Genomic DNA, 21904 nt, shown 5'->3' on the forward strand with positions numbered 1-21904 from the left:
CCAAAACACATCAAATGAGGGACAGACACCAGGAAAGGGGCATCAATTCACCCACAATACAGATTTTAGCATGGCACTGAAGCAATCAGCCAGACATGAGGTATCAGGGTCTGGGACAGCATTTACAGCTTTCCATTGTATGTCACTGTAAGACGTGGTGGCTGAGAGATCGGTGTAGGGCCTCATTGCTGGGAGCCCTGATACTACATGCAATACCTCTAACTGCTTCCATGCTGAGCCAGAATCAGGTGGCACAAATACCGGTTTTGTAGACTACCACTGTCAGGAAAATGTAAGGATAGTAACATGGGTAGTTGAACCCAAGGGGGTGGAGGGCTGACAGTGTCGGAGGCCTACTGCTACAAGCAACACGCATGAAGGAGACCCAACCAGGAGTGTTCACATTTCCAAAAATTATTGGCAGACCCACCAAAGTGGCACCAATTTCACCACAGTAGAAATAGTATAATAAGGACTGATAGGAATTCCATTACACCCCATCCAGCAGATGGACACCCAACCAGGAGTGTTCGCATTTAAAAAAAATGAGGGTTTTCCTTCACAGAAGTGGCATAAATTTCACGAGCGTAGAAATAGTATAATAGGGACTGACAGGTCTTCCACTACACCCAATCCAGCAGATGGACACCCAAACAGGAGTGTTCACATTTAAACAAATGAGGGCCTTACACCACAGAACTGTCATCAATTTCACCACAGTAGAAATAGTATAGTAGGGACTGACATGACTTCCACTAAACCCAATCCAGCAGATGGACACTCAACCAGGAGTGTTCACATTTAAACAAATGAGGACCTTACACCACAGAAGTGTCATCAGTTTTACCACAGTAGAAATAGTATAAAGACTGACAGGTCTTCTACTGCACCCAATCCAGCAGATGTACTACCAACCAGGAGTGTTCACATTTTCAAAAATTACAGGCAGACACCACAAAAATGGCATCAATTTTACCACAGTAGAAATAGTATAATAAGGAATGACATGTCTTCCACTACACCCAATACAGCAGATGGACACCCAACCAGGAGTGTTCACATTTTTAAAAATGAAGGCCTGACACCACCGAAGTGGAATAACTGTCACGAGAATTGAAATAGTTTAATTTGGACCGACACGTCTTCTACTACAGCTAAACCAGCAGATGTAGACCAACCATGACTGTTCAAATTTCCAGAAATTTGTGTTAACATCAGCAGCAGTCACAGCAGGCACAGAAGCCACACTAAAGATAACACAGAGTGCAGTTATGTAACATTAATGCATCACAATAAAAAATGCAATATCGCCTAGTCTGTACAGTTTGCGATTGGGGTGCAAAAGTGTTTGGAGATCCATGACTTGTTCATCTTGATGAAAGTTAGGTGGTCTACACTTTCAGACGAGAGCCGGCTGCGCTTATTCATCAGTACACCACCAGCAGCGCTGAAGACACATTCTGAGAGAACACTGGCTGCCGGGCACCTCGCCCTTGGAGTCACCCTCCTCCTCTTCCTGCCCTGACAGCACAGCAGCACAGTACAGTCCGAGTGAGCCTCAGATATCTGAGCCTCATCACGTTCACCTCCCCCCCAGGGGTTATCATCTGATGGCGAGAGTCAAGAATACTGTTCGGTCCCTACTTCGTCCTGCCCCGGATCGAAGCTAAAAAAATTTTGGGCATCGGTGCAGATTTTCTCCTCTTGATTTTAACAGCTTTTCAAACTCCCCTGTTGTGAGTTCATTTTCCCCTTCTTCACTGAGGTCTGGGGAACTCCCTATTCTGGTTAAGGAAGGTAATGAGCCTGATTATCAGGCACCTGAGTCTAATGAGGATGACTGGCTGAGTGGAGTCACTGACTGGATATAAGGCTGCCGACGCCCTCCTGCCCTGCGGGTGATTTCTCTGTGGACTCCTAGGACACCAGTCTGATTCCTGCTTCCCTAAAGCTAAGTTTCTGCTTTGCCTGTTTGCATTTGTGTTTTGTGTTTGTTTTCCTTGCTTTTCTGGATTCTGCCTTTCCCTGCTGGGATGAGCTGAATCTCCTTTTGCCGGTTGCTCTGTCTTCAGAATATTCCTGAGTACTGACATAGCTTTTTGAAGCCTAGCGTCTTTAGGGCCTTTTTCACTGTCAGTCTGTTGGCTCTTATTTTCATAGGGTTTTTCACGGATTGCAGACAGCAGCCTTCCTGTCCTTTCCTATCTAGGTAGTTTTGGGCCCCGTCTTTGCTCAGTCTATCTTTCTGTCTGTGTTAGTGTTTTCATCTTGCTTCACCGTCATTATATTTTGGGGGCTGCCTATTGCTTTGGGGTCTGCTCTGGGGCAGTTTAGATTTCCCCTTTCTTGCTTTAGGCCTATTTAATTCTCCGGCTGTGATCGAGGGGTCTAGGGCATCATAGGAACCCCCCACGGCTACTGTTAGTTGTTGTGATAGGATCAGGGGTCTGCAATCCAATAGCTGCCAACCTCTCTGGTTTTCTGGACTTAGCTAGCATTTTTGTTTTTGCCTCCTCCGGTGACTCAATCATAACACTCCCCCATCTATGGTTCCATACAGTAGTCAGTTGTACGGTTGGAGAGCTGGGACGTGGGGGGAAGCAAGGGGAACTTGGGTGCCACCTCTGTGGACTGTACTGGGTGTGATGTTGAGGTGGAGGAAGAGCAGGCCACTTGAAGCTGCACTTGCCATCCACTCCAGCACATGCTCTTTCTGGGCCTCATCAACAAGGCGTACCGCTGTGCATCTGCCAAAGAAAGGTAGTGGAGTAGCCCATCCAGTATCAGAAGTTGTCAGTTGTCTTTGCATAGGATGTAACTAGTACTTTCACAAATATTAACACCTACCCAACGTACACCTAGAATACTAAGCCTAATTCCCCTTCCACTACGGCCTCACTTTTTCCCAGTCATGTTGCTCAGATAGTGTGGTAGTATTAGCACAATAATTTAGAATTTAAACTCTGCATCGCCACTGCAAACAGCTGAATATCAGCCACAGTAAATTACAAAGTGAAATATGACGTGCTGTATCGTGTTAGTCACAGAAGAAAGAATTGTTTGAGTGTGGATGAGGCCTGTATGACAAAGAAGAAATGCTACAAACAATTTGAAAGTCACATGTCCCCTACTGTATGACACTAGGAACAGAAGAAATTTTTGTGACCTATGGATCATGCCTCCATAACACACAAGATTCTGCAAACTATTTGAATCTCAGGTCTCCTACTGTATGACACTAGGAGCAGAAGAATTTATTGTGGCCTCTGGATCAGGCCTCTATAACACACTAAATGCTACAAAACTATTTTAAAGTCAAGTCCCCTACTGTATGACACTAGGAACAGAAGGATTTTTTGGTGGCCTCTGGACCAGGCCTCTATAACACACTGGATGCTGAAAATTATTTGAAAGTCAGATGTCTCCTACTGTATGACACTAGGAGCAGAAGGATTTTTTGGTGGCTTCTGGATTAGGCCTTTATAACACACTAGATGTGTTACAAACCATTTGAAAATCAGGTCTCCTACTGTATGACACTAGGAACAGAAGAATTTTTGTGGCCTCTGGATCAGGCCTCTACAGCTTAATTTCAACCCAACAAAATGACAAAGTTTGATCTGGCGAGTTGTCTAACTTTTTGCAACTGAAAAACTATATACTTTTTTTTAATGAGCCTTATGTCTGCAGACAGGTTCATATCATCACAGCACTAAATGACAAGGTGGGACACAGCAGGCTGTTTCACATTTAGCTAGTGAACAAATATTACTTAGAATGCTATTCTCATGCATAGAGCACAATAGAAGCAGTGCACAACACACTTGTAGGACATGTGCCCTGCTGGCTTTGTCTGTGGACTTCAGTATCGGCCCAAAAAAAGTGCTGGAAGGTAAATCTAACAGCCATACTGGACACTAGCTAGCTACACTATCTGACTGATATACAACCGCCTAACTAACTAGCTAAAATCTTGCTGTTAACAGTGCTAGCATCAGGAGCAGCCTCTCTGCGCTGTTACAGTGTCAAAATGGCGCTAAAACAAGTTGTCTGCTGTTTGTATGGAGAGGGACATGTGATTTCAGCATCCAATGACACAAGCGGTTGTGTCAGGGCATTGTGGGTGTTTCCTGCACCCTGATTGGCTAGCCGCAATGTGCACACATAAAGTTAGGAAAAAAATGACTGTTTACAAGACCACTGCACCTCTGAGCTCTGCAAACCCCCTCCACTCATCAAACACGTGCCAAACGCGCATGATACACCACCATTATCGTTGCTAAAGTGCTGAAAAAAATTATTGTGGAAACAAAATATTTTCCTGCACTTTTCACCGAATGTTTTCCGATTTTAAGAAAAATACTCTTGTTTCCGAATGTGTCATATTCGTGGCGAATTTATGTTTGGCGATCATTTTACGAACAAATTCGCTCATCACTAATCATTACCTGATTTATGGTGGTTTAATTCCCAGCAACCTGACCAATCAGATTGATTTAAAAAAAAAAAAGTTGCAACAAGTAAAATCCACTAAAAAAAGAATAAAACAATAAAATTACCAGCTTTATTATAACTATTTTATATCATTCACAGAGTATTTTAATTCCTTCTAGCTCAGCGTCTTTCAATAGCATCTCTCCTGGGGCACGGTGAGTACCACAGTTAATAAAATTAATTTTCACCTTCCCAAAGAACAATTGGGGCAAAAAGACCCCCACACTACAGTAAGCACATAGATGGTGAATACATAGATTTCTCAAAAACCCATATAACTAAGAAAAACAACCATATTGACATATGTGGATGACCGAAAAACCTAAATTTACCTGTAAGTTTTTAGATTAATGGGAAATATTTTAAATCCTTATTAAAATAATTAAAAACTATGTCTCTTGAGTAGTGGAAAGATGAGAAGATATCAATTATTAGGTTCTAAAAACTTACTTTTGGCATCCTACATCTAGATCGTCCATGGTTGTTCACCTGATTGGTCAAGGTCCAGCCCTGGTGGACAGCCAATTTCATAAGGGTAAGCCAGATGTGGACAGTGGCCAAAGTATCAATTTATTACCCCAATTTCAAAGTCCAATGCCAAATGCCCCATTATTGCCTTGTGTTCCTACCAGTAGCAACTAATCAGAACCATATTGTAAGGAAAACACACACGAGAAAGAGCTGGGGGGAAATGGATATCACCCCTCTGTCACCAATCTGTGACGGAGCTTACACAGTTGCAGCTCTCTGGTGCCCCCTTACCCTCAGGTCAGTCGGGCAACTGCACCTAGGATAAGTAGTCGCCGGAGAGGTTGCCCTGTCACGTACTGGCTATCGAGGCACTCTGCAGTGAGGGGGGTATATATATCACCAGTACCAGGCCGGGAATACATATATAAATCTCCGGTCCATCACTGCCACGATCCCCAATAACATCTGTATGCTGCCACCAGTTCCTCATTAGATATAATCCCAATACGTTAGCAAAATAATATCGGATCAGAAACCAACCCTAGGTAGCGTATAAGTACTAGCCGAACTCACGGACGTGGGAAATCAGGTTTCGAGATAAAAGAGCAGCCCAAAATTAATTGATATTTTACTTGCTGAAAGGCGCAATAGATACTACAACTATATACAGCGTAAAATACAGAAATTACAGCCAGAGTTACAAATTAAAGTAGAGTATAGGTTGGGAATAGCAGGTAGCTGGATATGTCACGTTACCGTTCTTATCACTTGTGGACGAAGGGAGCTCTTGTATTCACAGGCACCTTCTTAGTTTCTTGTCTCCACACGTGATGTGACGTGTCTTCCATGGCAGAACAAAGACGGAGTCTAAAGGTGTGTAGCTAGCTTTTTACCCTTAGCGCACCCCCTCCCATATTTGCCACCGCCCCTCTTGGTTGGACTGAATTCTCCTCCCTTTACCTTCTCGCTGAAATAATACCCAATATCTAGGATGGGTCATAACTTCCTATTTGGAGGTCCAAACGGGACAACTGACGTCTCAATGGGTTCATTGGGGCTAGACCGATGCAGAGAGTCCAATCTTGGGTCGGCTAAGTGGCTCTGGAGAGCCAGTCTCGATCGCTCGGTATCCGGGACAGATAGAGAAATATGAAATGCAGGGATGTGTGCAGAGGGCTCCCAGAGTTCTGGTGGTATACTTTAATCAACCCTGAGATGTATGGTACTTTCATACATCATCTCTAGATCTCAGTGCCAAAGAGTCTAGTGTGGCTCCCCTGAGGCGCAGTCGCCACAGAGGTACTGCACCTTCTCCTAAGGTGTAGTGCCCCACCGCCTAGGTAAGTTGGGAACTCCTTTCCACACTCCAACACCTGTATCCCACACACAGGATAGTTCAGTAGGTCTGCCTAGCAGCTTCAGGCTGGGGGTAGCAGAGCACCCTTTGTGGAACCCTGCTTGGTAACACGAGATGTGCTGGGAGGTGGGTGGAGTTAGTATAAAAGAGTGGGAAAGTTCAGAATTACAGGTCAGTCTGACGGGAGGTCAGGCGAGAGGAGTTCAGTTCTGAAGTTAGTTTTGAGTTCAGTTTGAGTTCAGTTTAGAAAGAGTGCTGCAGCTGCCTCAGTGATCTGAGCCAGCTGGCATGGGAAAGAGAAGAGAAGGAGAAAGACGTAGACCTGCAACCTCAGCTTCCATAAGAGGGAGAAGGAACAGCGCGGAACGAAGGAGTAGGAGAACAGAGAGGAGTTGTGGGTTGGAAGAGGAACCCTACCTATAGGTTCTCAGCGCAAGGCCGGGGCCCGGTCCCCGAGGTTGTATGGACACTTATGGTTCTGCAGCAGACACCGGTGGAGTAGTTGGCTGTAAATGCACTACTCCCATCCAAGACTTGGGACACAACAGCAACCGATTTGCGAGCCAGGACTCTAAGAGGAGTCCCCGATAGAGGCTACAGCTGTCTGTCATACAAGTAAGGTTCTAGGAACATCTGACAGGAGGAATCCCAGAGAACTATGGTACTGGAGTTCTTCACATTAAAAGGCGCAATAGAGGAGTCGTTCAGGAGAGGCACATGTTGGCGGAGTGTTGGAGAGGAGAACCCTGACTTGCCCGGGAGGTTGATTGAGTCTCTACCCCGGAGGACACGGCATGGAGGCAGGCACCAGTGGGTACCACGAACTGTGAGTAAAGCTTTGAAACTGCAAGCCCTGGTGTCCTCCATTCATTCGCCGCTAACACCTTCAGCACCGCTACATTTGGGTACCAGCATCTATACCATTCTGCGCCTCTCCTCATCCATTGCACCCACACTGCCCCGGGACTACAGCTCCACCTGTGGGGAGCTACACCATCTTTGCTGCACCACACCATCAGTCCCAGTGGATCTGCATGCAGTGTTGGCTCAACATCTTACTTGACAAACACCACGGGTGGCGTCACGAACTATTCAAATAAGCTATAACACTATTGACATCACCGCCATTGATATTGGGCGCCCAGGGCCACGGACCGGGTCACCGCTGCTGTGACACATCCCCCTGACACCGGCCCGGTACCGAGTACCCTGCTGCCCTGGGTGTGAGGGGCGACCCACTAGAGTTTTCCCTTGAAATAGGCAGACTTGCACAAAAGGCAGCAGGGGGTCCTAGCTCTGCTCATCCCTGCCTTCATTAACACATGGCTTCTAATTCTCTGACCAAAAGTTCTACTCTTTTGGGAATTGTGTACTTTTCCACAATTCAGGAATGGAGGGAGTTCTCTGGATAATCTATGGGGCCTGAATTCCTATATACAAAATGGAGTCTCCCTCGTCACTCACATACATAATTTACTGCTTTTTAAAAAGTTTATAAATCATATGCTCGTGTTATTCAGTCTTTGTACCATAAACAGTAGCTCTCCCAACACAATATGATGCCCACACAAGCCACCAAACAGTATGATGCCCTCACAGTCACCCAAGACAGTATGATGGCCCCCATAGCCTCCAAACACAGTCTGATAGCTCCCACAACAGCCCTCAGTATGGTAGCCCTTACAACTCCCACACACACAGAATGATGGCCCCCACACTCACAGTATTATGGTTCTCACAGCCACCCATACACGGTATAATGGTCCTCATAGTTCCTCACATTGTATGATCCACATAGCCTCTGTAATGCTGCTGCAGAGCAGTATCGCGCAGCCTTCACCAGAGGGTGCTGGTGAGGGAGGAAAGGTTGCACTCACGACGTAACACCACCATGCGGCAGCACAGGCACCACTAGGTGGTGTGAGAGAGGTCAGACAAGCCGGGTCAGGAACTGACAGGAATTGCAGTACCAGAGGAAACAGCAATAAACTCGGTCAGATGCAAGCCAGAAAAGTCATAACCAGTCGGAAGCAGAGATGCCAGAGACGTGAGACAGTAAAACAGGTCAGAGGGCAAGCCGGGTCAGATACCAAGGTCACAGCAAAGGGGGATAACAACAAGACAAGTGGGGTAGCAGGAATAGGAAGGCACGTGAACTGAGTAAACGGGCAGAGGCCAAATCAGGGTGTTACAGGTTCAGTCGCTCAAGCCAGTTGCAGGAACTATAGCTGACGCTGGCTGCATGCAGCCGTGGACTGAAATAGCCAAACAGATCCAAAACGACACAGAAAATTATCCCCCGCATGACCAGCCCGAGGAGAGAATAGCAAGAAACAAGCCCGGCCTGGATCATGACAGCCCCTCACATAAAGCCCCCCAATACAAAGAGTGATAAACAAAACAGACCCACAAACACAGTATAATGGTTCTCATAGCCTCTCAAAAAGTATGATCCCCTCAGCCTTTCCTTTAATGATGACCCCCATGGCCTCCCACACAATAGGATGACCCCCACAGTATGACAGTCCTCACAGACCCCACACAAGGTATAACAATCCCTACAGCCACCCACCCACAGTGATAAAGTCATCACAGCCCCTACACACGTTATAACGGTGCCCCACACATTGTATGATGGTGCTCACAGCTCACCAGACATGGTATGATGGTCCTCAAAGCAGCCCTATGCACAGTCCTCCACACACCCATCCCACAGTATAATGATCTCACAAATTCACCCTTAAGTTACTGATAATTAGAAAAAAAATATACTAACCTTGTTCATGTTCCCCGACACTATTCCCAGGTCTTTGCTGTGTGCACTGAGGCTCCGTATAATAGATGACATCTAGTGACGTCATCGCTTTTCCTGCCCAAGACTCAGTTACACATGCTAAATAGTGGAAGAAGGAGCCTACACTGCCTGAGCCACAATTATAATCATCAATATCTGCATCCTAAAAATGCAGGTACTGGAGAAATTGAGATATGGGGCAGCGGAGGGCAACTGAATAGTTCAGCCCAATGGCCACTATTTTCAGTCCTTTGGCTATCCTGTTCTGAGGGCTATCTTGTTCCAAAGGCCATACAGGAACAACCAAAGGACTGGATGTGGCCCACATGTTACTCAAGTCTGGTTTGTAGGATTTTCCAAAAACCCTTCAAATTATGGAAAACTCCTGTCAAGACGGGATCATTGAAAAAAATATGGTTATATGTGATGAATGACTGTTATCATACAATACTCTTTGTCACATGAGGCAGTTTGGGTTATCTCTCACTTGCCTAATGGTATTTTCTTTTCTTTTTAAACAGAAGTACCTGGAGAAGAGAACCCAGCCATACCACCATTACTGCAACCACCAACTGTATGAGATAACCAGTGGGGAATCAAGGAAGAATCGTGGTTACTTTAAGAAAATACCATGTGTGAACCATGTTAAGTTGATAGGAAATTCATGTCTTACACTGGACTAAAGAAAAACATAGGAAGGGTGATTCCTAAATGGTGTAACCTATTTTGATGAGGTTGATAAATCGCTACTTTTTATACATATTTTCAATTTGTTATCTAAAGGTGTCACCTTCATCCACCCGCTTTAGTAATACGATGGTTTAAGGGGATTGTCCTTTGTAAAAAGAGTTTTTACATATCCACATGTCGACTGATGGAAGTCCGAGTGCTGAGATCTGCATCGATTGGCAGAATGGGAAACTTTTATCCCTGTTAGAACGGTGTAACAGTGCGCAAGTGCGACCCGCACTCCATTCTTTCCTTATGAGGCTGTTGAGCTCTTTGCCTTCAGCCTCAGCTTTTTCTGAGAGCCCCTATAGAGAATGAATGCATTATTGGTCAGGCATCTGTACTGCTCGACCATCTCCGTCAGAGAAAAAAGCCTCCTATTCTACTGGTCGGTGAGGGGCCGATCAGCAAGATTTCACCTATCTGGTGGATAGGTGATAACTTATTCTCATTGAAGAGCTACTTTAAGTTTATCTGCCTCCTGCCTAGAAAAGAAAGCATCTCCACCATACCTCCATAATGAGAAAAATAGAATACCACCACCAAATATTCCAACATACCCAGCAGAAATGTGTCAAACTGCTCAATCAGATAAATTGGGAGGTATATCTGGGATTTAAAAAAAAAAAAAATCTGTGCATGGGCTGTGTCTGCTGTTTCAGCTCATTATTATTAAAGTGAATCAGGCTGACCAGCAAATGTTCATTTAGTACCTTCATGGAATAGGGGGGCATCAAAGTACTGTGAAGTATTGCATGATGATGCCTTAGTTTTGCATTAGTTTTCATATTTGCCAGTACATCTAGTGTCTGCTGGTCAGTTTGTGTCTGCAAAATTTTAATTCGTAAAATAGATTTTCCCATTTTCCCATAAAATTAGAGAATCTTGCCTCAATTACATATTATGTACAGTATCTGTATGCCATAAAATGGTTTTATAAACTAAAGTCACATATGTTATACCACTTATGTCATGTATCCCAAGATTAAAAAAAAAGGATCTTATCCTTTAATATTAAACAATGTGAGGGTGTTGTCTTTGGACTCAATAGATGGTTCAGGAACAAACAGATGTAGCAGGCGCTACTTTGAATGAAATTCAAACAGTGCAGCTGCACAACCTTGTTATTCAGTGATGGACACGGACTGAAAATGGCCTCTGTGCAAGAACAGTACATGGGCCCCTTTAAGTGTCTTTGCTTGCTTCTTTCGAGATGGAAATAGCCCCTTTATCTCTTAGAGGACCCTGTGCGACTGTACTGGTTGCACCTATTGTATGCCACTCCTGCAGTCAACAAGCTAACGAAGGCTTATAATGGGACCTACAGAAGTGCTTTCCTTAACTTGTTTCTAAACCTGACATATCTAGAGATGCGTGCCATAAAATATGTCCAACGGATGCCATCTATCTGCCATCCATTACCCCAAAGGTGCCATGTTATAAAAAGATATGCGTTAACATATACTTTTTTTACTGGATGTTAGTGATGAGAAAAATATGTTCAAGTCCCTACGGCTGCATGTCTCGCGGCTCTTCAACAGCCTCAACACATGGAGAGATTGTCTGCTTGTTAGACTCGAACTTTTTTTTCGAACAGGCCGAAGACACTTGGTGAGCACACGAGCATGCTCGAACAACGCCATATTCGAGCACGTTCGCTCATCAATACCAGATGTACATTGTTTTGATTAATGCTTGCGATGGATTTGTCAGCCACCCACCTCTATATGTAAGAAAGCACATATTTTAATGTATATATTTTTTTATTAAATAGAGCAAAATAGTTTCAAATCAAATTGTATTGCTTAACAAAATACAAGAAAAGGTAATGGCAGACTTATCTGTAAATCATGTAATAGGACAATATAATTATTCCACTGTAAATAACCACGAAAGTTTGCACATGGTAGCAGGGATGGGATATATAAGTATAGGAATCCCAAGATGTTGAATTTTTGTGTAAAGAAGTACTCTGTAAAAATGTCTGTAAAAATATAGGGATTTTTTTTTTCAAAAATAGTAAGAAATTAGATAAACTCTTCTAAAATACTTTAAGTCGGATATCAAAATGGTTACGGGTAAATGATTAATATTGAGAATGTAATGTACATGTATATATATTTTATAGTGAATTTGTAGAATCATGCACATGTATGTTTGCAATCTCACATCGAAACTGTTGGCATATATTTTTCTACTGAATATGAATTGTATTGAATAAAACCAAATATTATATTTGTTTTCATTTTTTTCGTCCTCACATTTCTTTAAAAACCATGGTGGCCAGGAATGGACATACCATTGGCACAACCTCTGCAGCTGCTCAGGGGCCCACTAGGTTAAGAGGTCCACTGTCATCAATTTTTTCTCTACCGTCCACGTCCAGGGAGATTTGCTACAGTGCGATGGGTTGTAAACTTCTTGATTATATTGCGCAGCGTGGACAAAGGAACATCAAGATCTCTTGAGACGGAATTGTAAACTTGAGATGGTTGATATTTTTCAACAATTCTCGTTCTTCAGACACACATGAGTTTGAATGAGCATCACATGCTAGAAGGAAAGTTGTTTACCCACAATTTCAGAAATTTTGACCAGCCTATCTTTGGGGTTTTCTTTGAAATTATGTCTAATTTGCCTTTTTTTCCTCTGTTTTTTTGTATTCCAATACACCCAAAGGAACTAAACGTGTATAACAAAACGAGTGTAATTGCAATAATTTTTAGAGAGAAATATTTCATTTTCTGGAATTATTTCAAGGGTGTCAACACTTTCGGCAATGACTGTATATAGTTGTAGAGAATAAAATAGTTGCTTTATCATGAGTTTTCTGAAATGAGGAGACTATCCATTTTTAACAGATGCCCTTTACTGTTATTTTTCATCACTGATGGTGGCCATGACTGAGGTTTTTCTCATTGCATCATTGCCAACTGTCCTGAATTTGCCAGGACTACTGAAATTTCAGAAAAAAATTCAGAACATTCTTGAAGGGTTTTACCATGACGGTCCAGCGGGCAGGATTAATATTGGTAAGTATGAAAGAGCTGTTTTAACCACTGAGTACACATTATTGTTAATCTTCAAATTGTCTGCGTTATCAGTTATGTAAGGCAAAATCAACCAACATCTATATTAAGAAAGAAAACTTTTGTACCCTTAGACACAAGTACTTTAGCTAATTACAACCTCTTTCAATTTCGATTTTCACACCATTTTTTGACATTTCTGTTGAACTGAATAACAATGACGTTAGGTTCACAATATTATTCAGCAGCAGATATTCTCCATTGTCTCCTTTTATCAGGAAGCTGGTCAAATATCCTGCTTACGTTAAACGGCTTATCCTGCAGAATATTTTAATTCAACTACTATAGTTCTCGTCTGGAAGATAATTTGTAATCCTATCTAGTAACTGCTCTCCCCCTGTGTGTGTAAGGTCTGTAAGGTTTGGCTTTCCTTTCCCAGTTCCTCATCTTATTGAACAGGCCAACAGACCTGAAAGTCACATGTGATGTCTCCTCCTAAATAAAGACCTGTGGGAGCAAAAGAGTTTATGTAAACTTCACTTAAAATTGGGTGGTTTTGCTCCAGTCCTGAAATGGAGCTTAAAAAGAACTCAAACTCCTCTACTTTAACCTATAGGATTGCAGCGTTGGCCTAGGTGAAGGTAACACAAAACCATGAGGCAGTAGTCACTTGTCCATATTTTGAAGAGAAACTCAAGCAAATATAAGGAATAATTATGAAATTATGAGTTCATGACCACTTAATTAAACCCCTCATTGTGACATTGCTTCCACTTCAAAACCACCTCAGAATTGTTTTTAAGACTATACGCGCTCTATTTTGACTGTAAAATTGCTGTCTGCAGGCAGTAGCTTTGGTACATTAATATCCCAGATATCATATCAACTGTGAAGAAACTAGATCACAGAAGCTATAATTAAAAAGATTTTGACAAATTGTTAGCCAGAAGCTGGAAAACCACATATCTAATGATGGCTATACACTTTAGATTGGTGTTGGACAAATATGTTCAGAATGGGGAGAGGAAACGAAGATGCTGCTAGACCTCTGGTCGTAACTGTTCTCTCTTGATAACAAAAGAATAAGGCAGGGATCCCTAACCTGTAGCTCTGGAGCTACATGTGGTTCGTGATCTCATGAATTATGGCTCGCAGCTGTCTGCTAGCTTGGTGCATCAGCTCCAGGTCTAGCAAAGAGCTATGAAAAGCGCATCTCAAAATGGTGAATTTTGTGAGTAGTCTGGCACAGAAGAGCAGATCTGGATGCACATATACTGGTCTTAGGGGTTTAGAGATACTTTAAGGATGGTGTGCTGGAGCTGGAGACAGGATGATACTATCCGTCAGAGGAGGTGCTTGAAGCTGGATACTACAGTGTGGTGGGAGTGCTTGATGGGAGAATACTGAAGGAGGGGATTGTGAAGGAATGTGCGAACCCTTGGATCTTGGAATACTTCTGTGGAAGAGCCTTGGCTGTCATTATGCCCATTATAGGGTTTGGTTGCCACTAATGTGAGGGAGTGTGGGAGCCAGATGGGGCTCGCAACCCTCTGTCAGAGCTGGATGTGGCTCGCGACCCTCTCTCAGAGTTGGATGTGGCTCTCAAGGTCAGAAAGTTTGGGGACCACTGGGATAAGGCATGTTTAAGTCTAATGGCTTGATTCATCTTTTGCCTGACAGGGAAAAGTCATGACACCACAATATACATTACTGGATCAGCCAGTCCTGACACTATTATTAAGTTAATTCTGCTCCCAATATTCTAATATGCACAGGAAATGCTCCCGAATGTGCCTTTTGTAACAGCATGCATGTCACAGGCAACGTGCAAAGCTTAGCCTACTCTGGGGAGTGTTAAAGATGACTAGTTTGACAAATGTCTAATATCATTTACTGAAAGCACAAGACTATGTAGATTTGTGGTTGCCACCCTGTGTGCACTGTGATTATAAACATTCAACAAAACAGATATGTACTTTTTGACATTTTTTATGTTATTCAGAAATTTACAGGAGTCAGCAGTGGCATCCTGACAAATGAAATATAATTGACCCTAAATAACCTTAAGTAGCTAAGTAGAGCTCTGGCGTTGTCAAATATATGTGAGAAGATCATATTAGTAAAATCCATAATCTTAGATTTCCATTAATGTTTAGATGCACCTGTGACCTTGAAAATTAGGCCGGGGTCACACTTGTGAGTGTGATGTGAGAAACTCACATCAATATCCAGCACTGCCGCCTGCACTTGGGACCGGAGTGTGCAGCTGCATAGAAATACATGCAGTCGCACACTCTGGTCCAGAGTGCGGGTTACAGTGCCGGGTATTGAGGCGAGAGACTGGCACGAGTTTCTTGCATTGCACACGCAAGTCTGACCCCGACCATACTACCAGTCTCATAGTGTGGGAGAACTCATTAGACATGGCTGGCACTTATGTAAAAACACCAAATGTTCATGGGAATTATCAGTTTTTCGATGAGGGAAGCTGTCAGGATCCTGTCAGTGCCGGCGTGCAGCCTCCGCTGAGCAGGGACTCACCCGCACTGTAGGGGGGCCCGGGGTCAGGTACAGCCGGAAAGTACAGATACACAGGACCTGTGGATGCTGAAGTTTAGCAAGCAGTCACAGAACCTACGGTCATGTGACTGCAAGGGGGCGGGGCTTAGCGTCCTTCTTTCAGAGATGGCATGACACTATACAGAAATACTCAGAGTCAGGCAAAACGGAGGTCATACACAGAGATATCAGTAAAGTACCAGGGATGAGACAGGACAGATAGTCAGGGCCAAACAGAAGTCAAAACCAAACAGACATAGAAGGTACCAAGCAGAATCCAAAGCAATATCCAGAGAACAGACCGAGTCGTACACAGAGAATCAAGCAACCAGAACACAGCGCAAACACATTCAGGAGTCACCACACAATGCCAAGGGCGAAAGTATAACTGACAGGGATGGGAGCGTCCTGAGGCTATAAGAAGCCTCTCCCAGAACCAGGGCGAGGCCACAATCATAGCCCCAGGTGTGCAGGTAAGCCTGCACTGGGATCACAACCTTTAACCCCAGAAATGCCAGTCATCAGCACTGGTTCCAGACATTAACCCCACGTGGGCGAGTCAAACCCGCACGGAGATCATGACAGTACCCCCCTCTTAACGGGGGGGGCTTCTGGACCCCCAGGCTTGCCCGGGTACTTAGCATGGAAATCCCGCACCAGGCGATCAGCATGCATCAACCGGGCCGGTACCCAGGACCTGTCTTCCGGTCCATACCCCTTCCAATGAACCAGGTACTGTACCGACCGCCATACCAACCTGGAATCTACGATATGACCAACCTCGTACTCCACCTGCCACTCGACCAAACCAGGAGGAGCAGCGGACTCGGAGTCTCCCCGGACTGCTTCAAAAGGTTTCAGTAGAGATTTGTGGAAGACGTTAGGGATCTTGAACGAGGGTGGAAGGCACAGCCTATACGCCACTGGATTGATTTTTTCCACAATCTTGTATGGGCCAATGAATTTGGGCCCCAACTTGGCTGAAGGAACCTTCAACTTAATGTTTCGCGTGGAGAGCCAAACCTTGTCTCCAATCTGAAATGTGGGCCCTGGTGTTCGTTTCCTGTCCGCAAAAAACTTATACCTGCCCTGAGGCCTAGATATACTCTGCTGAACTTCTGCCCACGTATTCTGTAATCGCTGAACAGAGCCCTCAGCCCCGGGACACCCCGAGTCCAGATGAGAAAACTCACCAAAATGAGTGAACCCATAATTGATCAAAAAAGGAGTCATACCCGTGGATTGACTCACCCGACTATTGATGGCAAATTCAGCCAACGGCAGTGCATCGCACCAGTCATTCTGTCTAGCAGAGGTTAGACACCTGAGGATCTGTTCCAGGGACTGGTTAGTGCGCTCCGTCTGACCATTGCTCTCAGGGTGGTATGCAGACGAAAAGGAGAGAGACATCCCTAATGTTTTGCAGAAAGCACGCCAAAACTTAGCCACAAACTGCACACCACGATCAGACACCACATTCAGGGGTACCCCATGCAACCGGATCACATGCTGCACAAACAACCTGGACAACGTCTCAGCTGACGGTAGTGCGGACAGGGGTACAAAATGAGCCTGCTTAGAAAACCTGTCCACCACTACCCACACCACTGTATTACCCTTAGTTGGAGGGAGATTGGTAACAAAATCCATGGATAAGTGAGTCCATGGTCTTTCGGGCACTGCCAAGGGCATCAGCTCCCCTGCCCGCCGGCTATGAGAGCTTTTAGAACAAGCGCAGACACCACAACCAGCAATGAATTTTTTTATGTCCGAACCAAGGGTAGGCCACCAAAAGATCCTAGCCACCGCCAGACGTGTGGCTGAAATACCAGGGTGAGCACTCAGCTTGGATTCATGGAACTCCTGCAAGAGTTTCAGGCGAAGTTGCTCTGGGACAAACAACTTCCCCTCCGGCTTGGCCGCCGGGGCCCGAGACTGGGCCCTCTGAATCTCCTGTTCCAATTCAGACGAGACCTCTGCTATCACAACCCCAGGGTGAAGAATGGAGGACGGTGGCTCAGGGGGCGACACCGGCTGAAAACTGCGCGATAAGGAGTCAGCCTTGACATTCTTAGAACCTGGACAAAATGTAATCGTAAACTGAAAACGGGAGAAAAAAGTGACCAATGGGCCTGTCTGGGTGTTAGTCTTTTAGCAGACTCAATGTATGACAAATTTTTGTGATCCGTGATCACCGTAACCGGGTGACTGGCCCCCTTCAAAAAGTGCCTCCAATCTTCAAACGCCAATTTGACCGCAAGAAGCTCTCTATTGCCTACGTCGTAATTTCTTTCCGCAGCAGAGAACTTCTTGGAAAAGAAAGCACATGGCCTGAGGTTGGTTAGAGTGGCAGGCCCTTGGGACAACACTGCCCCCACCCCCACCTCTGAGGCGTCCACTTCCACGACGAATGGTTTGGACGGATCTGGCTGTACTAACACGGGAGCAGACATAAAGCTTCTTTTCAGAGTCGCAAAGGCCTCTTTTGCGAGCGAGGACCAGTTTCTCACATCCGCACCTTTACAAGTAAGATCTGTGAGTGGTTTGACCACCTATGAAAACCCCCAAATAAATCTGTGGTAATAATTGGCGAACCCCAAGAAAAGCTGAAGACCCTTAAGGTCTCGGGGTTGCACCCAATCCGCAATGGCCTGCACCTTCTTGGGGTCCATGCGAAAACCCTCACAGGACACAATCCCAAAAAAGACAATTCTTGAACAAAAAACACACATTTCTCCAATTTGGTATACAGATGATTTTCCCTCAGTCTTTGGAGAACGGTTCGTACATGATTCAGATGAGATTGACTGTTGGGAGAGTATATCAGAATATCGTCTAAGTAAATGACAGCAAAACGACCAATGAGATCCGAGAATACCACGTTGATGAAATTCTGAAATATGGCTGGGGCATTGGTAAGACCAAACGGCATGACTAAATTTTCAAACAGTCCCTCGGTCGTGAGGAACGCGCTTTTCCATTCATCCCCCTCCTGGACCCTTATCAAATTAAATGCCCCCCGAAGATCCAGTTTGGAGAACCATTTTGCCCCTGAAAGTTGGTTACACAAATCGGGAATCAACGGAATGGGGTACATATTTCGTACAGTAATCTTGTTGAGCTCACGAAAATCGAGGCAGGGACGTAAACCACCATCTTTTTTCTTTACAAAAAAAACCCCTGCCGCCACAGGTGAGACTGAGGGACGTATGTGTCCTTTGCAAAGACTCTCAGCAATGTAATCTTTCATGGCCAAGTGCTCAGGGCCAGATAAATTAAACAGACGGGCTTTAGGCAATTTAGCCCCTGGGACTAACTTGATAGCGCAGTCAAAGGGTCTATGTGGCGGCAACGTCTCGGCCTCGCTTTCATAGAACACATCTTCGAATTTTTTCAGGTACTCCGGAATACCTTCCAGCTTGACAGATGACACAGATACAGATTTAACAGGTTCAACCAATAGAGCAGAATTATCACATAACATCGAATCATTAAACCACCACTGAACAAACTCCCCCGTTTTCCAGTTAATGACTGGGTTATGTCGCTGAAACCAGGGCATGCCCAACACCAATCCTGCTGGTAGATTGTGCAGAACCAAACAACTTAATTTTTCCACATGGGTAGCACCAATTTTGAGCGAAAACAAGTCAGACATAAAGAGAATTCCCTCTTTAGTGAGGGGGGAGGAGTCAATGGCCACCACTTTGATCGGAACCTTAAGTCTAACTGTCCCTATCTTACAGCGTGTGACCAATTGGGAGTCAATAAGATTGATGGATGATCCGCAGTCCACGAAAGCTGTAGAGGGAAAACAACAATCGTCCACTAACAGTTCCACATGAAGCAACACCTTAGAAAACGAGGAAAAGGGTACCTGAGGGTCTGAGTAGTCTCCCTGCTGACAACCCAGACCTAGTCATTTCCCGTCGACCGGGTTGAGGATGGACAATCAGGACACTCCCTTTTCCAATGTCTTGTTTTACCACAGTAGAAGCATAACTGCTTTTCTCTCCTGCGTTGTCTCTCCTTTTCCTTCAGGGAGAGTGCCCCTACGTCCATGGGCACAGAAACAGTCTCTTTTCCACTAGGGAACAATGGAGTCTCCGCCTGCATCACCCCCCTGGCCCGCAGCCTGCGGTCCATCCGGACGGCCTGGGTCATGGCGTCCTCGAGTGAGTTAGGTGGGGGATGTAATGCCAAGGCATTCTGTAACCGCTCGGACAAGCCTCTGCGAAAGAGTCCTCGGAGTTTGGCGTCGTCCCAAGAGACCTCTGCGGCCCAGAGGCGGAATTCTGTACAAAACCACTCAGCCGAGTGTTTCCCCTGACAGACACTCATCACCATGTCCTCTGCCAATCGCACTCGGTCCGGCTCATCATATATGTGCCCGAGGGCCTTAAAAACGCTTTCACAGACACTCTCTCAGGGGCAGTGGGAGGAAGGGCAAAAGCCCAAGCTTGTGGGGACCCTCTTAACAGAGACATAATGACCCCAACTTTCTGACTTTCGTCCCCAGAGGAATGTAGCCTCAAACTAAAGAAGAGATTGCACCCCTCCATGAAGACCCTGAACTCCTTTTTGTTCCCAGAAAAGAAATCAGGCAGTTTAACAGGTGGTTCTGGGGACACCAAAACAACATCACTCGCCCCAGCCCCAGAGACCCAACAGCTAAAGCCCCCCGCACTGTCTCAGAAACCTGCTGCTGAGAACGAGCCAGAGCTTGCTGCTCCAGAGATAAACCCTGAAGCATCTGACTCAGATTTTTCATTTGCTCAGCAAGAGATTGTATGGGATCCATATTTCTCAGCAGAGAAATAAAAAAAAAAACCAAAAATGTAACGGTGAGTTATAATGTCAGGATCCTGTCAGCGCCGGCATGCAGCCTCCGTTGAGCAGGGACTTACCCGCACTGTAGGGGGGCCCGGGGTCAGGTACAGCCGAAAAGTACAGATACACAGGACCTGTGGACGCTGAAGTTTAGCAAGCAGTCACAGGACCTATGGTCATGTGACTGCAAGGGGGTGGGGCTTAGCATCCTGCTTTCAGAGAGGGCAGGACACTATACAGAAATACTCAGAGCCAGGCAAAACGGAGGTCATACACAGAGATATCAGTAAAGTACCAGGGATGAGACAGGACGGATAGTCAGGGCCAAGCAGAAGTCAAAACCAAACAGACATAGAAGGTACCAAGCAGAATCCAAAGCAATATCCAGAGAACAGACCGAGTCGTACACAGAGAATCAAGCAACCAGAACACAGCACAAACACACTCAGGGGTCACCACACAATACCAAAGGCGAAAGTATAACTGACGGGGATGGGAGCGTCCAGAACCAGGGAGAGGCCACAATCATAGCCCCAGGTGTGCAGGTAAGCCTGCACTGGGATCACAACCTTTAACCCCAGAAATGCCAGTCATCAGCACTGGTTCCAGACATTAACCCCACGTGTGCCAGTCAAACCTGCACTGAGATCATGACAGAAGCATTTTCTAATTCTATGTGTGGCAGAACTTTCTAATATTCACGGCTAAAATTCATATGGCCTATGCAGAGAGCCGAATAAACAAATTCTTCTTATTACTATAGTAAAAAAAAAAGTTCTTACCAGAAACTTTGAAATCAATATAGGTATCGGTTGAGGTCCTAAATCTGTGATCAGTCATAAGATATTTGTGTATAACAGAAAACTTCGGAGATGGTCACCATCACTTTAACATCTGTCCATTCAATGGAAATAACTTTAAGTAGCTAAGTAGAGCTCTAGCGTTGTCTAACTGGCTGGACAAGTTTTCACAAACTTAAGAAATCTTGTCCTCGCCATTTATTTACTAAAAGGTCAAAAAAAATCTTCGGATAGGACTCAAATATGTGTGAGAAGATCATATTAGTAAAATCCATGATCTTAGATTTCCATTAATATTTAGATGCATCTTTGACCTTGGAAATTAGGCCGGGGTCATACTTACGAGTGTGATGCGAGAAACTCACATCAATATCCATCACTGCCGCCGGCACTCGGGACCGGAGAGTGCGGCTGCATAGAAATACATGCAGCTGCACACTCTGGTCCCGAGTGCCGGGTATTGATGCTAGTTTCTCGCATTACATTCGCAAGTGTGACCCCGGTTTAATTTTTGCTGATGACAGGCTGTAACATCAGCGGATCAGGCAAAGCTCGAAATTGTCTATTTGCGTGAATTTTAAGAGGAATTTATCCCAAAGCATAATAAAATATTAAAAAAAAACAATAGTCACTCCATTCACCTCCAACACTTTTTTTCCCCACCACCACCTGTTCGATCCTTGCTGCATCTACTTATCATTGGCACAAACAATCCCTGAGCCTCTTCACGCTAAGCCAGAACTTCAGTGTCTGATGAGGCCAAGGAGGGTACAACACAAGCTCGCATAAAATGCGACATCATAACGTTACGGAAAGCCATAGTCATATGCTCCAGTTCTCG

General features: G+C 44.9%; 1 protein-coding gene across 4 annotated transcripts in view; it reads left to right on the forward strand.

The window, feature by feature from the left end:
- Positions 1 to 12090, forward strand: part of LOC141072482 (uncharacterized) — a 90292-nt gene extending 78202 nt beyond the window's left edge. For 2 of the 4 annotated variants that reach the window (XM_073559780.1, XM_073559766.1), the window contains one exon: positions 9638 to 12090. In XM_073559780.1, coding sequence (XP_073415881.1) covers positions 9638 to 9696 — 59 coding nt within the window. In that variant the 3' untranslated portion in view covers positions 9697 to 12090. Of the gene's footprint in view, positions 1 to 4593; positions 4650 to 9637 lie in introns of all 4 variants that reach the window. The other 2 variants (XM_073559774.1, XM_073559759.1) reach the window with 2 other exon arrangements.
- Positions 12091 to 21904: the final 9814 nt, after the last annotated feature.

Source organism: Dendrobates tinctorius, unplaced genomic scaffold, assembly GCF_039654945.1.
Source record: "Dendrobates tinctorius isolate UK_male_01 unplaced genomic scaffold, ASM3965494v1 ptg000014l, whole genome shotgun sequence".
Taxonomy (NCBI): Eukaryota; Metazoa; Chordata; class Amphibia; order Anura; family Dendrobatidae; genus Dendrobates; species Dendrobates tinctorius.